The 21115-nt window shown below is 38.3% G+C and overlaps 1 protein-coding gene across 7 annotated transcripts in view; it reads left to right on the top strand.

The window, feature by feature from the left end:
- The window catches only part of LOC101042123 (transducin-like enhancer protein 4), a 150455-nt gene that overhangs the window by 46174 nt on the left and 83166 nt on the right, over positions 1-21115 (top strand). For 5 of the 7 annotated variants that reach the window (XM_074395471.1, XM_039475002.2, XM_039475003.2 and 2 more), the window contains exon 6: positions 5428-5502. The exons of the other annotated variants lie outside the window; for them this stretch is intronic. In XM_074395471.1, coding sequence (XP_074251572.1) covers positions 5428-5502 — 75 coding nt within the window. The remainder of the gene's footprint in view (positions 1-5427; positions 5503-21115) is intronic. 7 annotated transcript variants of the gene reach the window in all.

Consider the following 21115-nt stretch of genomic DNA (forward strand, 5'->3'; position numbering starts at 1 on the left):
TTAGTTAGGGTGTGACAAAGGAGATTCATTCATTGGATAGAGCAGTGGCCTTTGGCCTGTGGTTGGTACTGTAGTTCCACCATCCAATTCCCTCAGCCCAGAGAGCGTTTAGAAATCTGCATGCTTTTGGAGATGTGGAGAATCTTTTGTTGATTGGTTGGTTGTTAATAGAGCCTAGGGTACTTCTGGCACCTGGGTCTCATGATGTCCAAAGGCCTTTTCCAATTCTGAATTTCTGAGTGGCTTCTTAAGTACATATGGCTAATGGCTCCTGTTAGCCAAAGGGCATTTGATCCAAGTTTGGGCCTAAGTATCTTTCACCCTAGAATATTGCAGCCCTCTGACGGTTCATCCTTCAATTTGCTTTACCTCTCTGCCATCCACCTTCTTTACTGTTTCCAGATCCATCTTACTCAAATGCATAACTGATAGCAGGCAGCTGCTTAAAATTTTTTTAATAATGTCTCATTTCCTACCAGGATACAGTCCAACTTTTTTTGCATGTCATGCAAAGCCCTTCACTGTTTGGCCTCTTCTGACTTGCAAGAATTCATTTCCCATTAATACTTGGTTCTTTGAACCATTCCCAGGCTACACTCATGTCTTCATCCGTTTGCCTTTGTTTTTCTTTGTGTGCACACCCTTTCCACTTTAAAGTGTTTTTGCTTATGTGTCATGTCATACCAAGAAGGCCCCATAAAATTGTACCAGGCTTGTCTGCTGCTGTGTCCGCTACCTGTTCTCCTCTTTCATCCACACAGACAGTCTTGCTCTTTTTCTATAGAGGCAAGCTCCTTTTCATTTAAGCCTCCTACCCAGGCCTCTTCCCTCTGCCTGAAATTGTTTTCTTCTCATTCTTCATCTATAGAATTCCTGCAAATCCTTCAGGTCTCAGTTGTCAGGTCAACTTCCTTAGGGACTCTTTCCCTAGTCCCAAGATTACATTAAGATATTTCCCTGATAAATGACTGCATAGCATTCTGTAATTTTCTTATGGAAATTATCCTCCAGTTGTAATTATAGAGCCTTTTGAGTATTAATTCACTAACTGTTTTCCTTGGTAGAGTTTAAATTCTGTGAGATCAAGGACTGTGGTTCTTGTTCATTACTCTAACCTCAGTATCTTTCTACCACAGTGCCTGGTGCACAGTAGGTGCTTAATAAATATTTGAATGAATGAATAAAAAAAAGAAACAAAGACTTCCCTGATGCCTCTAGAAGTGTGCTGGCCATTTCCTCCTAAAACTTCTCTCAGTATTTTATGTCCTGTATTTCTCTGTTACACAGATTGCTCTGTATTGGAGTTCTATGAGAAGCAGGGCCATTGGTCTTACTTTTGTATCTCCACATGTTGGAGACTTCAATTAATGTTGTTCATTATGAGAATCCTAGTTCATTTTATACCTATCTCTACCCTTATACTCCTTCACTACCCCTATCAATAGGGGGAGTAGTTTTTTAATTTTTAAAAAAAATTTTAATTTATAAATTTTGAAGCATATTTTAAAAGTAGCGGGAGAATGTAGTGAACCTACAGGTACCCATACAAAACATCAACAGTAATCAACATTTTGTCTTTTTGTTTGGTTTATTCCTTAAGGTGAGTTTTTTTGTTGTTGTCGTTTTTGTTTTTTAAATTCTAAGGTGTCTTGTTTTTTATTAGAAGTACTGCATCTGTCGCTGTGCCCTAAAACATTGGCATGGCAGGTATGCTCATCATAATACCTTCTAAGAAATATACATTAAACACTTACTATACACATATTGCTGGTTTGTTAAGGTCCATTTTTTTTTTTTAAGCAGGCTTTGTTGGACTTACGAGCTTGTATTATTTTAGTCTCTTACAGAAAAAAAATATTTTAATACTTTTTCTGAACAAATGCCAAAAATAATTTTGTGATGATGGAAGTAAGGCAAGTGATTTAATGTACAGAATTTCATTTTACTGGCCCTTTTCCCCTGCAACCATGTTTGTATTACTTAAATCACTGTATTTTTAAAAAATTATTTTTTACTGAGGTACAATTTACACATCATAAAATTCACTCATTTTAAGTGTGTGGCTCAGTACTTTTCAGTAACTTTACAGAGTCGTATAACCATCACCACAATCTAAGGGTTTGTTTTTCTTTTATAATTTTTTTAAATGGTAAATTAAAGTATTTTAAAGAATAAATAATTTAAATAATAATTCCAACATTGAAGATGTTATTAAATTGCCACAAATGACTAATAGCTATCATATTGGACAGAAGAGCTCTAGAAAGTAGACAGATAAGAAAATAAGCAAATAAAAACACTCAAAAATATTAGTATATAGATGAAGATCAATATAGAAGGTGGAAAAAAAAAGAATAAATAATTGGACATTTTTTGGTCTCTTCAAAATCCCAGTTAGAAGCCCCCTCTCTTACCCTTGGCTTATTAATGTGCTCTTAGTGGCATTTCATTTGGTGGTATTGGTGGCACATTCAAACAGGACACTTGCATCTGAGTGAGCAGCCAGAGCAGTAAGAAAGACGACAACTCTGTTGCTTTATACAGATTGCTGGACCCACCACTCTGGTGCTAGGGCTGGCTTGGTGGCAGAGGGAACAAGCAGGAAGTAGAAGAGGAAATGAGATGTGTGAAGAGTGGGAAGAGAGGACAGACTGGGGAGGGGAGGGAAAGTGGAAGCCAAGGCAGACATAATTGGATAGCCCTTGTAGTTCTAGGAAGATGTGAAAAACTTGCTGTTATTTTCTGAGTGACAGCTTATTTGTTAAAACCCGAAAACAGAAAAAAAAAATGCCACCTGGCCCAGTTTACAGGAGTACTTTGGGCTTCCTTGTGTGTTCGTCTTTCTCTTTTGTATGTAATGTTTTGCCCCTTCTTTCTGTTTGAGTTTTAATTTTCTCACCTTCCCTGGTGGGTGCTTCCTCAGGTTGTGGTATAATGTTACATGGTGTGGCTGAGTGAGTTAATATATTAGGGTGTTTCTGGAGCTTTCGGAGCACACAGGGGAAGAGGCATTGTTTGCCTTAGGAAGCTTCTATTCAAAAGGTCCTTAAATAGTGAATGATTCACGGGTTGTAAGCAGAAATAGGGAAGTAGAACTCCGGACTGCAGGTAAAGTTCAGATACTGTATCAGCCCATGGCCATTGCCATCAAACAGGAGAAGCTGAATCATGACTTCCATTGTCATTTTAGCTTTATAGCAGGAGTTTCTTTAGGCTGTCAGAGTTATGGCTCACTGGTGTATGCTTCCGGTTTTCTCAAAAAATGTGCTTGATTTTAATGCCAACGCAGAAAGATATTCCCTGCTGCCTAAGGCATTTTGCCCTATTTTAGCAATTGGAATCTAGCTTATGAAACAAGTGGTGAAAAAAAAGTATCTTAAAGTCTTCATGGTAGAATGGCACTAAGTGGATGTATTTTCCATATCTCTGTCTTATGGAACTGTTCTTTGAATACTTACAGATAATATTTCAATAATATGGAGAAATGGCAGAGTAAGAGCTTTAAAACTTTTGTTGAATGAACAAATGCGTGAGTAGAATGAATGATCCCTGGTGGGTGTGACTAAGTGTGATCCTTTGTTTCAGTTGTTTTGAAGTTTTAATTGGCCATTTTTGGGTAAAAAGGTGGAAAATTCCATAAACATTTCTATCCTCCTTTTTTTTCCCCCTGTCTTCCAAGTACTGCCATTTCTCACCACCCAGACAATCAGATTGTCTAAAATGTGAACTTGAGCTCTGTGTTTGGCACACAGTAAGTGCTCAGTATACATACATGGTCAAGTTGGCTTTAGGGGAACCTCAAATGAGAGTTACTGGCCATTTTATTGACTATGCCCTTCTATTATTTTCACAATCCCTTAAGAGTTTTACTTGCTTGAGAGAAAGAAACTTTTTCTTCCACATTGGCAAGTATTATAAGGAGTAAGAGAATGGAATGGACATATCTGTAAATAGACTTTGGGATTACTTCTTAAGCCCCTGCTTTGAAACTGAAACGCCTACAATTAAAAAACAAAAATGAAAAAGTATATAGTTTAATAGTCAGAGTCTGTTAAAAGCTTAAGATTGGATGGTCTATTATTTGGAATTTTTATTTCCATTAGTCATAGACACAAAATAAACATTTCTATTAGGAAACCAAGAGTAAAAACATCACATTGTAGATAACTAATGTAAGGCAGTTTCCTTTTCCAAGTGGCCTCCCTGCTTCCCTTACACAGCTCAGAGGTGGAAGTAGTGGTCACCCTGGGTAATCTCAGTAACCGTATTTGAGGGTTTTGGAATGGGGACCAGGTGGTTCACAGAGAATTCCACATTGAACTGATAGCTCTTTGTATGTGTTAAGCAGTGTAGTAGTTGAGCTTCATATTTACCTCAAATAAGTGAAGAAAGTTAGCTAAATTTCTCAACTGAGATTAACCAAAATAAAACTTTTCAGGTATATAGAAAAGTGCCTGTTTTACAGTGGAGTTCCTTTGGTTCTTCATTTCCTAAACTGAGTTGAAAGGAACCCAGTAAGACTGATTTTAAACCAAAATTGACTGTAGATACTAGAGTAGTCAAATGTATTTAATGGGAAATAATATTTATTTAATATTTGGAAGGGGGGTAATTCTTGTAAGTACTTCTGTTGTCTAGATATAAATGAGTGCCCCCATATAGAGACTTCTGTGCTACTTTTTCTGTTATAAAAATTGCTGACATCAGTTCTTACTCTCACTGGAACTGAATTTGGATGGGGGGTTTTCCTGCACTGTCCATCCTAGTTTTTCTTTAAAAAAATACTTTTTTATCTTAAACTTTTGTGGGCTTTAGTTTTTCTGTTGGATTTAAAAGAAATACCTGAAGTTCTTAAACTTGAATTCCACATTTTTTATCTCTTTTACATATCCAGCCCTTCATGATAGGAGTTAATGAACAATTCGTATGTTTTCAGAAGAAATATGTATGTTGTATTCTGTATGTCCTTCCGGTGTCCACGCTAGCATAATCAGGAGAAAAATTAAAAATAATTACCTCCAGGAAGTAATTTTAAAAAATTTTAATGTAGATGGCAAAGAGAAAAGGGAGTGGGTACAAAGAAAGCAAGTGGGATGGGTTGTGTTTTGTTTGTTGGTACTAATAGCAGATGTGTGGTCAAAGTGTGCCATAACTTGAAAGTGAAATTTAAGCTGTTGTAAAGAAGCATTCTTCATGGGGTCACAGAGATGGTACCTGCAGTTGGATGCCCAGTGACTCCTCAGTTTTGTAGACCCAGATGTACCCTAGACATCTAGTCATCCATCACCTCAAACTTGTATTGGAAATCTGGAGATCCCCCAAATGCTGTTTTGCATGTAATTGAAGTTAGAGGACATGTTAGGAAAAGCTGTTCTTGACTGAGTAGAAAACAAATAATTGTATTCTGTTTCTGATCTTCATTTATAGCACCAGCAACAAGTGGTGCAGGCTGTGGAACGGGCCAAGCAGGTGACCATGGCAGAACTGAACGCCATCATTGGGGTACGTGGCCTTTCCATTTTAGCTCTGAACTTCTGAACTTAGTGTTTGTCATCAGCTCTCTCGCTCTTTCTTTTTACATTTTGTTCCGCCAAAGGGGCAAAAAGCAATAGATGACTACAAAATGAAATTAAGCACTTTGCCTTCAATCTCCTGTGAAATTTGATGGCTGCCTCAGAAACGTTGGATCACATTCTCACCAATTTAAGTTGATGTGTTCATGAAAACTCTCCTCCAAGGAGCCTGGATAGCTCTTTTTCATAATATTTCTTTTCTTTGCAATCAGCTTCTGTAGCTAACCTAGGCCAAAAAAAGAGACATAGATTGCCCTGATGTTAAAATGACCTGGTTTCTTTTCTCTTTCCTCAGATAATCACGTAGAGTATCTTACTGTCATTTTCAGTGAGATGTATGTTTTCACATCTCCCCTTCTACTTACTCTTCCATCCCCTGTCATGAGTGGCTCTTATGGGTTCGTGTTCATTTGAAGTAGAAGTAATAGAAATAATAGATGAATTACACTTTTAAAAAAAATCAGTGGCCCATTTAGAAGATACTTCTTGGCAACAGTGGCATTAATGTTGCATAGAAATTGTGCTGGAATTCATAGGTTTGGGCAGTCACTTCAACTCTGCTTATATATATATGTATTTTTTCTCAGATTAACGTAACAGGTAATAAAATTACGTGCTGAAACTTACAAATAATAATAAAGGCGAGAAATCGTAGCTATAAAGAGCATCATATTCACCTCTCTATTTATGCCGATTGTATAAGCAGTTCCTTGGGTTATTCTAATGGAGACACTACAACTGTATTTTCCTCTTTCTGTCCCCTCCCAAATACTTTCTTTTGTGTATAGATTATACACAAAAGTCTTTTTTTTTTCCTGTCAGTGTATCAAACACACTTTGAAATGCTAATTATTTCATTTACTTTCATTAAAATTCAAATTGCTGAGTGAAGATGTGGATAAGGGTCGCCTGATAATCAATCTGAAGTGAAGATATTGCTTCAATTATTCCTCTGTCTTTTAACAAGGAAATCAGAACTCTGGGATCACTGCTGCTGATGTTGAGGGTGCAGTAGTCTGATTGTAGCTTGTTTTTTAATGGGCTGTTTGGAACTCTATTTTGTGTCCCTCTGACCAAAAAAAAAAAAAAAAAAAAAAACCTGGTAGGAAATTAGCAGACGTAATGAATGGAAAAGAGTGACCTTTATCTCCTCCGAAGTGCGCCTTGGAAAGAAGAGGCTGAATCAGAAGAAGCCATGTAGAATCATGAATAACGTTTGTCATACATTTTCTGTGCTGGGTGGGAGTAGGGACGGATAGTAGAGATGAATATATTTCACAATTGATTTTTGTTTCCAAAAACTCCAGGAAACAGCAATATATTAAGTTTTTTTAATTTGAGAGAGCTTTAATTTTAAAGTTAAGTGCGTGTATTTATTTATTTATTTAAAACCAGCTGTGCTCACTTGAAGTTTGTGCACAAGTGCAGGTGGTGTACTCATTGTAGATATTTTTGTTAACAAATCTTCCAGGAGTCAGAAGGGATAGAACCTACATTTCCCTGCTGTCTGAACTGTTTAACATGGAGAGAATGTGCAGAGTAATCCCTGATAGGAGAGGTTGCTGGATCATTTCTAGCTTATTGTTTACTGTTTGTATGAATGGTTAAAATACAGATAGCCATCCTGCCTTACGTCTGATTGACAGCCTTTTCTAGGAAAACGGAATGTGTTATTATTATTATGTTTTCTTTTTTGAGTCTTTTAGTGACTGTACAGTGGAGAGATTAAGCTAAATAAAAAACACTTTGTTTTTGTGTTGAATGTTGCTTAAATGAGGGAAGATATAAAATCATAACAAGTTCCCTTCCCTACATCACATCAAGAATATTTTTAATATTGTTTTATATTTATTTAATTTTTGTATATTTTATTTGGAATGGAATGACAGATTGCCTTTTGTCGGGGGAATGAGGATTTATTAGACTGCAACCAGGTTACTGACATATTGTGTTTATATGGATTTAATTATCAAAATAAAGCTAATTTAATTTTGTGACTTAAAACTTATTCAAAGAACTAACTCAGCAATACATGTTGTCAAAGTGGCATTATGTGCTATCAGAGCGGCATATACTATAGCAGGATCTGATGGGAGTTCCAAACTCTTGGTATCCGAACAGAAAATGGAGTCAGAAATCACATAATCTGACTATTCCGGAAAATAGATGACAGAAATAGGAAAACAAACCCAACAGTTTTAGGAAACCACAAACCAAGTGAGAAGAAAAGAGCTCAGTTACAGACTCACTTGAAGAGTTTTTGCCACGGAGGTTCCCTTTGTCTTTTTAGCCATGGTAGTGCCTTGCATCCAGTAGTTTGTGGAGTTGGAACACTGCAGTATTTTAAAGGCATTTGCTGTTCTCTGTGCCTGGAGCATGGATGGCTGGATAAGGTGGTGGTATTTTGACCCACTACCAAAAACAAATGAAGAGCCAGTTTTAGATTTTTGTTACTTGGTTTTTCGAATGTAGTCAGCAGTGATTTTCTACACTGAAGGAATGACAGTTTTCCTCTGAGAGGCGAAAACCCCATCTAAGCCCCTGCAGACCCTCATTTATTTATTACTACATATGTGTCTATTTTATATGTATGCACACCATCCAGACAAGAGCAAATGTTCCCAGATTTAATGAAATCTGATGAAGCACCTTTTTAACTCTGCAATATTATTCTACCTTCATTGGTAAATGAGCCAAACCAGTGATCCATGCAGTTTAAATGCAAAATGCTGAAGTGAGCCTGAAACCTGGAGAGGCGGCTGTTCTCTTGACAATAAGCTAGTTGTGTTTAATGGAATGAAACACAGTTATAATGATTTCTTTCACAGGTCATGTTCAGTTTAAAACTGTTGATAGACTGAAATAAGTTAAATAACATTTATCTTTTATTTATAAGGAAGAAAACCAGGAAAATTCCTGTGTTGTTTTCTATAGTTGCTATTTTGTGTTTTGTTTTGAATTGACGGTGTTGCACGTTTCCTTCAGGCCTTCTACTGCCAGATGGGCCAGGGGAATGTTATGGATCTCGTTTGATTTTGTCATGTGTCTTGCTAGCCACTGTGTTTTTAAATGAGAATCTCTGCGAGATCACACTGTTGGAACAACACACAAATTGTAGTTTTAAATCAGTAATATAATCTAATTAGAAATGGTGTTTTCATTTCCTGTATTATTAAATTGAGTCATCTGACTATCTTAAAATGCTTTTTAAATCCATTATGCTATATAATCAGTACATGCTGTGTGAATGTGGTTATGCTTAATAAAGGAGGCTGACTTGGAACCTCGTAAGAATTTCACCAAAGAAACTACCATTAAGAAAAAAAGGTTAGTCAGTGTGAATAGTAGAAAAGAAAATGTTTGGCTTATAAAAATAGACAATGTGGTTCCTTTGGAAACCCCCAACCCACTTTTTAAACCTAACTCTGAAGGAAAAAAATGATAGAAATGTACGCATTTGGAAAAAAGCACCCCTCACCCCTGAAAAACCCTTAAGAAACAGGTATGCCATGGTGTTGTAGGAATTGCAGTTTAGCACAAGAAATGCTGAACCTCAATTTTTAGCAGTGACATTTTAATGATAGGAAGTCTGCAAAATTATTTGCCATCAATTGTGAAGGCAATAACAAGCCTTGGTGGTTTTTCACACTCTCTGTGTTAAGTGCTTTCAGAATGACAGCGTAAACTGTGTTAGAGAACTCCAAGGAAGTAAAACTGATTAAAATGTTCATGCTTGAATGGTGCTGATGGAATAGTTCATTTGGACTTTCTCTACCTCCTGCAGCTCAAGCTGAAATATTAAAATTCAGTGGATTTAAATCTCTTTCCTCTCAGCTCAGGAAAAAAACATTACATTTTAATAGGTTTTAAACCCATAATTCATTGGTTTGGAGCAGCACTATTAAATCTATTTAAATATTACTTGTATTACTAAGGAAATGATTTAAATGACATTGCCTTTACCATCGTATGTGTTTGAGTTAGTTTAAAAAAAGAAAGACAATACCTTTTGGGTCCTCCCCCCCTTAGCATTTTGTTTTCTTGTCCTTGTCATAAGATTGAACCTTAAATGTATGTGTATGCGTGTGTGTGCGTGTGTATGTGCATGTGTGTGTATTCTACACTGAAATCCTGGCAAGAGGGTCTTGCAGTATAACTGTTTAAAAGTGTATGTTTCTCCTTTTCTGTTATAGATATCAAAACTGCTATTTTAACTTTCAAAGGCATTTGGATGAGCCACCGTGGTCATTTTCCTTGTATTCTTTTTAAACAATTTAGCCATTAGGCAGAAAGGGAAAGATAAAAATATGCAGGTATATATAAAAATGTGTGTGTGTGCTTCCCACCCTTACATCACACGTGTAGGAAGTATACCCCTGTGGATACATGGCCTCCAATAACACACAACTTGAAATTAAATGGAAAAATATGACCTCACGTTTTTGACCAAGGTATTCTCCTTCGTGAGCCCACCATGTAGCCCTCAGTTTTTTTCTGTCTAGCCCTTGCCACTACAACATGCGTCCCACAGCTTGACAGCACCTCCAGTCAGCCACACTGCGAAGTGCTTGCTTCCCCACAGTGCTTTGTGGGAGACCTTCGTGGGACTCCGCCTTTCACTTCCACATGCACAGCCTGGAGGAGGGCAGGAATTACAGCCGCATTGGGTAACCCTGAACGCCACAGGGAAACAGTGAGTGGAATGCTCCCTGCCCTCTCCTGGGGGGGTACCTGTAAGATGTCTTCTATACTGCTACGCAAAAGGTTGCCGTAGGACGGAGCTTCAGTTGCCCACAGTAGTGATAGGCTAGAGAATACATGCTTATTTGGAGTTTTCCTCTTTCCGTGGTTCACTTTTTGTAGGCCCCTACTCCTGTTGTGTGATCGTTTCAAAATTACCTGCATCCAAGCCCTGTCCCTCCGCTTTCCCCACAGACACTTAGGATTTGATTTCACAGGCCTCAAGCTACTTAATGGGGCTTTACAGTGTAGGTAGGTAGGTAATTGTAGTTGTGTACTAGAATCACGGCTCCTTTTCTGATGTGAGTTCTGTGCGTAAAATATATTCTTTAACAGCTCAGCTGTACAACTCAGCTTTCATGTTACTTTGAAAATATTTTTTAGTAAACTTACAGGTAAGCTTCTCTGTCTTGTTCTGCTTCTTGCAACTGATTACTATTGGTATTTCTAGATGTATGTAATACAGAATGAAATTTAAAATGAGCTATAAAATAGATTTATCAGAGATTGTTATTTCAGCTTTGTTACTGTCTTTACTGAATAGTGTGCCTGGAGCTTAAAGGCTTTATAAAATATGCTGGCCACTGGCTGCATCGTGTACACACACAGCTTGCACAATGGGGAAAGGGGCTGGCTTGAAGATATACTCTGGTTTTTGTACTTGGAGGGCTTTACACACCTGCTCTCATCAAATGATGGCAGGAAAACCAAAGCAGTTTTACATCACATTCTTCTTTATCTTCTGTGAGTATGCTTACCCCTCACCCTTTTTTCTTTTCTAACTGGTTCATTTACCATGGAGCAGGGGACTACATTATTGAATGATGTATTCATAATCTAATCTTTCTGCTGCAGTTTGATGAGGCTCTAAGAGGCAGTAATTTCCCTTCTCTCATAACAAAGACTCTCATATATTTAAGTAATTTTAAAACTCTGCCTGCACTTCAGAGACGCCCAAAAAACACTAGGTAAGGAATAGGATTTTTTATTTGTGCTTGTGATGTTCTCTTAGTTATTTTCTATAACAAAGCTTCTCTGGGAGAAATTTCTAGAAGCCAGTCTATCCTCTCATTGTCGAAATTGGTACTAGCCAGCAGTGCTACAGTTTTTTCTTTCTGTTTGGAGCTGAGCCGTCCTTTCCTTCTCCCCCAGTGAATGCACTTCCATGCTGTAGAGGTGGTTGAGTACAGTGTTATAAGAGTTGCAGAATGTGTCTGGGTAGATGTACCTGAGGAAGGATGTGGGCATTGGCTTCCACTGAGAAGAAAGTGGCTTTCCCAGATCCACAGAGCTTAGCAGGCTGAGCTGGTGCAGAGGTCTGAGGAAAACAGACTAAAACAGAGAATTAAGGCAACCTGCAAGCTTGCAGTTCCAGAGTGTTACCTCTTTTTATAGTTGTTTTCATTTGGTTTTGCATCTCCTTTTGTAATTCTCTGATGATTTCCTGCCAGCAGTGTTTCTACACACAGCATCACCAACTTTCATATAGTCAGAGACCTTTTTCCTGTGGTATCGGACTGCTTTGTGCCCCCTCAAAAGTTGAGAGGGAGGGAGGAGGCATGGGCTGTGAGAGGCAGTCTCACACCAAACAAGCAACTAAAGGGTTAATGACTGTGGTTGAATGTGAGCACTTAAGTGAGGTTTTTAAGGACTTTTGTTGCCTATTCTCAAAGCTCCGTAAGAAACGAGTTTGGGGATCCTACTACCCCAAAATGCATTTGTGGCCTTAAGTGTTGTCCTTAAGACTTTTTTGAAAAGGTTAGAACTCTTTAGTGAATAGTAAGATGTTATTTAGTGATTAGATCTACTCATTCATTCAGTAAATATTTGAGTACTTTCACCAATATCCTATTAAAGGGGCATATTTTATTTTCATTTTGAGTGACATTTTAAGTTGTCTTCTAAAACGTATTCTGAAATGATCCTCAAGTTACATTTAAATCATTCTATTAAAATTTTGGTAGTTGTAAGCTTTCTGGTATTACTTGTACTATACGTAATCAACTTTTCATTAACACATTTAAATTTCAATAAAACTAGTTTCCACGGATAACAGTAAAGAGAAACAGTTAATAGAAAAACATAAGAATGAGGCATTTATAGATTTGTATTTTTTAAAATATTTGCAGATATTGTTTGAGATATTTGGGATTAGGAATTCAGAGATTCATTATTGATATTCTCTATTCCTTCATATCAGATTTATTGAGGTATAATCTACAAAAAGTAAAATTTACCCTTTCCAGGGTGTAGGTCTTTTGAGTTTTAACAACTGAATACAATTGTGTAACTGCCACCACAATGAAGATACAAGATAATTCCACCAACTCACTCCCTTGTTACTCTTTGGAGTCATTTTTTTTCTATCCCAGCCCCGGCCAACAACTGAAAATGTTTCTTTTCCCAAAGTGAGCCTTTTTGACAATGTCATATATATGGAATTATATATCATGTGGCCTTCTGAGTTTTCTTCTTCACTTAGCATAAGGCATTTGTGGTTTGTCCATGTCGTTGCTCATATCAGTATTTAGTGCTTTTGTATTGCAGAATCATATTCTATTATATGGATATACCAGTTTATCTGCTCACTCCTTAAAGGACAGGTGGGTGAATAAAGCCCCAAGAAACATTCTTACATGGATATTTTAAATAAGTGAATGTAAGTTATATCTTTTGAGTGCATTACCTAGAAGTTGGATTGCTGAGTTATATAAGTGTATGTTTAACTTTCCAAGTAACTGACATACTGTTTTTCAAAGTGATTCTACTATTTTGCAGTTTCACTAATATACATGAGAAAACGTTTCCTTTTCATCTTTGTCTGCACTTGGAATTATAGGTTTGTCTGGAGTTCTTTCAGCCATCCTAATAGGTGCATGGTAGTACTTACTGCATTTTTAATGCATTTTCATAACAATGATGTTAAGTGTCTTTTTGTATACTTATTTGTTATCACTGAATCTTTTCTGATACATTATCTGTTCAAATCTTTGCCTCTTTTTTTCATGAGTCAGTTTTATTTTATTACTGAGTTTTAAGAGTTTTTTAATTTTCTGGATATGTTTTTTATGTATTTTGTAATTCTCCCAGTTTATAGTTTAACATTGTCAAAGTTCAACATATGCACTTTTTTTCTTTATGGACTTAATTCTGGTGTTGTCTGTAAGTAATCTTTCTTAACCCAAGACCACAAACATGTTCTTTTAGGTTTTCTTGTAGAAGTTTTACATTTAGGCCCTTATTAAGTTTAATTTTTGTTTATGGTATGATATGCATTAAGTTGAGGTTTTTTCCCCACATGGACAGGGATTCAGCTTTTCTAGCACTATTTGTTGAAAACGACTATCCTTTCTCCATTGATTTGTCTTTGCACCATTGTTGAAAATCAATTAACTGTATATTTCTGGGTCTGTTTCTGGACTGCTCCAGTCAACTGTTGCTGTCTCTTTTGCTAGTGCCATGTGTCTTGATGACTACAGGTATTGATCGACTTACGACCATTCGACTTTACGACCACAATCGCTAGCCACGACTGCTCTGCGTCTGGCAGTGCAAACGTTGCCCAGCTGGGCGTACGACAGTGCGCACCAGCTTCTGGCAACACTACCATCTCTGCGTGCACCATTTCAACTGTACATATAACCTACTCAACTTACGACCAAATTGTGTTACGATCGTTCTGCGGTCCCGACCGTGGTCGTAAGTTGAGCACTGCCTGTATAGCTTTCATTATTGATATTCCCCATTCCATTTTGCGCTTGTTCTTTCTGTTCTTACTTGCCCTTTGCAGTACTCCTCAGCACTTGAGGTCTTTATCATCAGTATCCTAAACACTGGCTGATGGATGAAGGCAAAGGATCTAAGCTCAATATAAACACTTTCTCTCATCAGAAATGGTGTCTACTCTGCCTCCTAACATTTCTCTCAAGGTTGAGTGCATTTCTATTTCTTCCTGGTCCAAATAATGGCTTTAGCGAGACTCTTCCAGCTCCTCCTGATAGGGTACCTTGTTTCTGCATTTGTCTTTGTATATTTCATTCTATACACAGCAGCCCGAGTGACCTTCTTATAAAATAGAAATAGGATCTGTTGGTCTTCTGCTTAAAACCACAATGAGTGTGGTGGCGCTGCCTATGTATAGTCTCAGCTACTCGGAAGGCTGAGGTTACAGGATCAGTTGAGCGCAAGGGTTCAAGACCAGCCTGGGCAACAGCAGGACCTCATTTCTAAAAAATATATTTTAAAAAAAGCAGCAAATGAAAAATTCCGCAAAACCTGATGGTTGCCCCTTTTATTTAGAAAAAAGTCTGAATTCCTGACCAGGGCCTAAAAGATTCTTCATGAGCTGACCCCTCCTTCACTGGCCTTTCTACTGTCACATACCACTCATGTTCTTCATTCAGCTGTGCTTGAGTCATATTGGCCCTTTTCTTTTGTCCCTGGGCCACTCTAAATGCGATCTCAACTGAGGATTTGTGCACCAGCTCCTCTGTCCTGTGGACTGCCCATCCTCTAGATCCGAGAGTGATCTTCCTTATGCCCCTTTTCAGTTTGTCAGCTCAGCTGTTATCTCCTGAGGAAGAACTTCCTTGGCTGGCACTCTTTTTACATAGGGCTGCTCCTAATTCATTCTCTGTCCCATTAGTCTGTTTTATTTTCCTGATAGCACTTACCATTGATTTGTTGTGCGTCACTTTCCTTTGACTAGCTGGTGAAATCTGATTCACTTTTATAGCCATGAAGCCTAGAACGATAGCTATCTCATAATTTTCAATAGATAGTTGTATGATATATATTCAGTAACTGTTTAATAAATGTGCAGTAATTTGTTCATAATAATTTTCAGTAGATGTTTGTTAAATACTGTACTCTGGGATAGTTTCTCATTTGAATATTCCTCTTTCAGTTTTGCGGCAAGATAGAGAAGGAGGCACATGGACTGGTAGCAGATTCACAGTTCTGGGTTTCACTTATTATATGATATTAGGAATTTCATTTATGTTTTCTTGTCTGTAAAATGCAAGGCTGGAGCTGATAGCCATTCAAGTGCTGTCTAGTATGATGTTGAATGATTGTATAAGCCTATTTGTTTTGATGATTATGGACTTTTATTTTAAAACTTGGGGTCCTTTTGTATCATAGTTATTTTTCTAGGTTCTTTGCCTCCCTATGCTTGTATTTTTTTTCCTGAAAAAGATAACTAAATATAGTAAAAGTTACAGAATATTCGCTCTGTGTCAGGTACCGTGCTAAGCATTTACATGCATTATTTTGTCTAATCTTCACTTCAGCCCCGTGTGGAAGGAAATACTGTTCCAACTTTATAAATAATGAAACCAGGGCTTTGAAGAGGTGAGTTGTTTTCTGAAGGCCACACAAAGAGGAGTGGCAGAACTGGGATCCAAACTCAACCTGACTTCTGAGCTTACACGTTTAACCATTACGCCCTACTTGCCTCTTATTTGTTCTCTTGACTTTATTCTTTCTTTCACACTGGGATCAGTAATCTCTTTATCTTGAGATCCACTGATAGTCTTGTCCAACCAGAGCTCAGTGTTGGAAGGAAAATGGAAACTGGGTATGCCGGGTGCACATACCAAGTGGTTAGCCTAAATTGTCTGAATTATATTAATTCCACAGATCGGTTGGATTCCATTGACTCATACAATGTTGCTTCCTGTCTGTTGTATATTACTCCTATGTACAAGAATTAAAAGTTGTTGTAAACACAGCTATTAAGGCAGTGTTTTAACCCAATGTCCTTGGATCTTCTGGAATTTCATGCTTGGGCATTGGGCTGTCAATTAGCTGCCTGAAATGTTTGCAGAATTGTGTGTGGGGTGGGGTGGGGGCGTGTAGGAGTGGAGTATGTATAGTTTTTGGAGAATAGTGTCCACAAAGGGTCTGTGACATGAACAAGTTTGAACCCATGCCTTATTAGAATAGGGCTGTGCAAAATCCTTATATGAAATAGTAAAATATCATGTGAGGTGCATGTAGACAAAAAAAAGTGTTTGCTCGTAGCAGCAGAAGGACACATTGTAAGGTGGTTGTTCAGAAAGTTGGAAATCAGTTTACATGGGAGGGTTTCTTGATTAAGAACTGTTGTTGGGGCCGGGCACGGTGGCTCAAGCCTGTAATCCCAGCACTTTGGGAGGCCGAGGTGGGTGGATCACAAGGTCAAGAGATCGAGACCATCCTGGTCAACATGGTGAAACCCCACCTCTACTAAAAATACAAAAAATTTAGCTGGGCATGGTGGCACGTGCCTGTAATCCCAGCTACTCAGGAGGCTGAGGCAGGAGAATTGCCTGAACCCAGGAGGCGGAGGTTGCGGTGAGCCGAGATCGTGCCATTGCACTCCAGCCTGGGTAACAAGAGCGAAACTCCGTCTCAAAAAAAAAAAAAAAAAAAGAACTGTTGTTGGTATTCTAATCGCAGGCGGTAGTACATGAGGCAGGGGCATGACTGGTGGCGAAGGCCACAAAGGGGTAAACAATTTAGAACTCATGGGGATTGCCGTGATTTTGTGGGGAGGCCTGTCTTTGAATTTACTTCATTGCTTTATGATAAGCTGTGTACTTCTTCTCTGCTTCCATTTCTCCATCTTGAGAGAACCTTGTCTTCTGACTTGTGAAAAACAATATTTCATGGGTTGTAGTAATACTGCCAACTTAAAAAAATGATTTTAACTAGTTAGAGGTAACCGTGCCTTTGACCTCAGCCTCTTAAGAAGAAGTCAAAATGGTATTCTTGAATCCTTTTTAAGGCAGCTCCATGGCGAGTCTGCCGCTTGTGAGTGTCATGCTTTTTCTTTTGGTAGTTTCATAAAAATGGTGAGTGTTTATCTTTGCTCAGGTTGTCTTCTGTGACCGTCAAGGGCAGTGCCACTATGGTCCCAAAGCAAAGTGGTGGTAATGTTGCTTTTTTTCTTTATTTCCCTAGAGTGTTTCTGGGTTGACTCAAAGCAATTTGTAGACGCAACTCTGCACAAATTAATATCTGGGAGAAGAAACTGGTGAGAGGAAAAAGCAGTTTTAAGTTGCGATCTACTTGGATTGAAAGCTCAGAGGTTGTTCTTGGGTTTCTTTCAGGTAATAGCTTCAGAATGGCCTCTGAGCAAAGACAGATGTCGAGGCAGGCTTTGTTGTTTGTTGGTTCTCCTTGCAGGCGGAAGCTGCCTTCTGCTGTGAAGGCCGAAGCATTCCAGGTGTTCTTTCTAGCCTTCCTTACAGATGAACTGTGGGCATGTGACCCTATCCAGGTCAGTGAGATATAAAGAGAGGTGGTTTTCTTCTTAACAGAAACCCATGGAGAGAGAACTAATCCTACTTTCTGCATTTTAATATGGTTGTATGAAGACATGAGGTAATTTGCGGGGCTGTGGCAGCCATCTTGTGATGGGTGAGGATGGAATATGAGGGAGCCTACATGAATCAGGGACCCAGAGCTTTGATAGTGTTAAGTCATCCATCCAATCCTGGATTTGTAGTGTGAGAAATAAAATTCCCTTTAAAAAACTTCAGGCAATTTTTGGGCATTCTGTTCCTTGCAGAGAACTACCTTACCTCCGATGTACAGTTACATGCCATATGATGATATTTCAGTCAAGGCAGACCACATATATGACAGTGCTCTCATAAGATTATAATAGAGCTGAAAATATTTTATTCCCTAGTTGAAGTGTAGCTGTCATAACACCATAGCAAATTACTTTTTAAATAAATTTTGTATAGCAATGCAGGGTAATTGTAAAGTTTGTAGTGGTGTTCATTCATGTCCTAGGCCTTCACATTTACTCACCACAGACTCATTCAGAGCAAATTCCAGTCTTGCCAGCTTCATTTATGATAAGTGCTTTATATAGGTGTACCATTTTTTATCTTTTATACTGTATTTTGACTGTACCTCTTCTGTGTTTAGATGTGTTTAGTTACACAAATACTATTGTGACACAGTTGCCTATAATATTCAGTCCAGGAACATGCTGTACAGGTTTGTAGCCTGCAGTTAATAGGCCATGTTGCATAGCTTATGTGTGTAGTAAGCTATACCATCATCAGATATACTCTGTAATTGTACAATAACGAAATTGCCTAAAGACTCATTTCTCAGAATATCCCTGTTAAGTGGTATATGACTCTCTCTCTATATTTCTGTGGTGTATGACCATATATATATATATTTCTATATGTATATATATTTCTGTGTTAATGTCATGACTTATCTATATCAAAATATTGGGAAGAACCTGAACAGCCAATACTGGGGGACTACTTAAGTGAACTCAGGTATCTGTACAATGGCATACTATGTAGCTGTTAGAAATGGTGTAGTCAAGGTATTGCTTAGGGAAAATGTTCTTGGTACATGGTATATAGGAAAAGAAGAAACAGGTTAAACCACAAGATGGTTTGATATTATTTTTGTTAAAAATGCTAACATGTAGTAAAAAAATTCTGGGTAGACTCACCATGATATTAGTAGTTTTCTTTGGCTGGTAGGATTATGTGTGGCTTTTAATTTTTTTTTTTTCACTCTGCTGATCTTCGTTTAACATGTAAGTTTCTAATCTGAAAAGAAGTTAGAAGATAAAATTCTATTCATATGGCCATTCCTTCTGTCTTCTGCCCATCTGAATAAATGGTCTATCTACCTTGTTACTTATGTTCCAACTTTCCAGGATATTCTGAATTCCTCCCCTTTGTCTCACTCTGCCTTCTTCCATAACCAGGTCTTTTTCTCATCTTCTGTGCTTTGCGCCTTGTACTGCCACAACCCTAATTGAAGTTCTCATTCATTATTGTCTTGTTTGATCCCTCTGCATTACCTACTAGCTGGTCTCCTGCCTTTCATTTTTGCCACTCTCAGATTCAGAAAAATTATCGTTTTTTAATATTCCAGGTTAAAATACTTATTAGTCTTTATATAGGCCAGTTTAAGCTGGTTTACACACTCACGCTTAAAATACTTGTTAGTCCTCTTTATATAGGTCAGAGAAATAGAATAAAATACTAAGAAATAGATTCACTTGTATCTGTCAGAATGGACAAGCAGATCAGTGGGGAGAGAGATGGAAGCTAGTAAAAAGACAGAACTTTAAAAGTTTAAAAAAAAAACCAGGAGAAATCTTTTTTTTTTTTCTTGGAGTAGGATTTCTTAAAAGGGTCACAGAAAGCTCAGCCCGTAAGAAAAAGATTGATAGTATTTATTACTCAGTTGAAATGAAAAACATCTGTTCATCAAAAGATACTTTAAAGAAAGTGAGAAGACAAGCCAGAAACTGGGAGAAGTTACTTGCAAGGCATGTAACCAAAAAGTGATTCTGATCCAGATTTATACCAGTTAAAGAGCAACTAAAAGTTCAACTTAAAAAACAAAACCAAAACCCAAAACCCCATCATAGCCTAGAGCTCTCATTATTCTTAAATGAAGGTCAGAAACCCTTAGTGTGCACAGTCTGTTTCCCAGAATATATTCTACCCGACTTCCCCATTGCTAACTGGATTCTCACCAGGCTTCCTTTTTCTTCACTGGTCACAGCAAGTGCCTGTCTTGTTCTGGATCTTCTCAGCTGCTCTTCTCTTGCTTCTGATTCTCCCAGCTCTCTGCAAGGTGCTGTCATTGGCATCCTGCAGGTCTCAGTTCAAAGGTTATTTCCCCAGAGGATCTGCCTCCATTTATTTTTATGAATGAAAGATTGTTTACTCTTTCCTCCCTAGTTGAGAAAGGGTCCTACATCAGAAAATCAACTTCATGGACATTGGAATCAGGAAGTATCAAGACAGGGATAGTTTTAGATGCAGTGAGGCAGGAGCTGAAATCTTTGAGATACACCAATGGTGACCTGCTGGTAGATGACTGCAGCTAGGAGAAGCAGTGGTGATCACCTAGAGACCTGAGTCAGTGCTCACTTTGAGAGAAGAGACAGAGAAGAGTCTGAAAGCAGTGAATAAGAAAAGTGGGGCCAGCCATGGTGGCTCACACCTGTAATCCTAGCACTTTGGGAGACCAAGTCGGGCAGATGGCTTGAGCACAAGAGTTTGAGACCCTGCCTCTAAAAAATTACAAAAACTAGGCCAGGTGTGGTGGTTCACACCTGTAATCCCAGCACTTTGGGAGGCTGAGGTGGGCAAATCACAAGGTGAGGAGTTCGAGACCATCATGATCAACATGATGAAACCTTATCTCTACTAAAAATACAAAAATTAACTGGGCATGGTGGCGCACGCCTGAAGTCCCAGCTACTCGGGAGGCTGAGGCAGGAGAATCACTTGAACCAGGGAATCAGAGATTGTAGTGAGCCAAAATAGCGCCACTGCAGTCCAGCCTGGCAACAGAACAAGACTCCGTCTCAAAAACAAAAACAAAAAAAACTAGCTAGGCATAGTGGTGTGTACCTGCAGTTCCAGCTACTCGAGAGGCTGTGGTGGGAAGATCACTTGAGCCCATGAGGCACAGTTTGCAATGAGGCAAAATCGTGCCACTGTACTCCAGCCTGGGCAACAGAGTGAGACTCTTGTCTCAAAAAAAAAAAAAAAAAAAAAAAAAAAAGTGGGAAGGAAAGGCAGTCACTGGACTAAATAGTAGAGGCTTGTGCTCCGTTTCTTGATGGTAATACCATCTCCCACTGACTCTTACCTGAGAGATCACACATGTGATTGTTGGCTGTATTAGTGTTCTTTAGGTTGCAGCTCGAGAGACTCATAAGTGTACGGTGAAGTCCATTCAGTAGGTCATAGTGGAATTTTTTTTTTTTATTACAAAGGGTATAGAAGACAATAGAGAATATTAGAGTATGT

The sequence above is a fragment of the Saimiri boliviensis genome, chromosome 2 (genome assembly GCF_048565385.1).
Source record: "Saimiri boliviensis isolate mSaiBol1 chromosome 2, mSaiBol1.pri, whole genome shotgun sequence".
Taxonomy (NCBI): Eukaryota; Metazoa; Chordata; class Mammalia; order Primates; family Cebidae; genus Saimiri; species Saimiri boliviensis.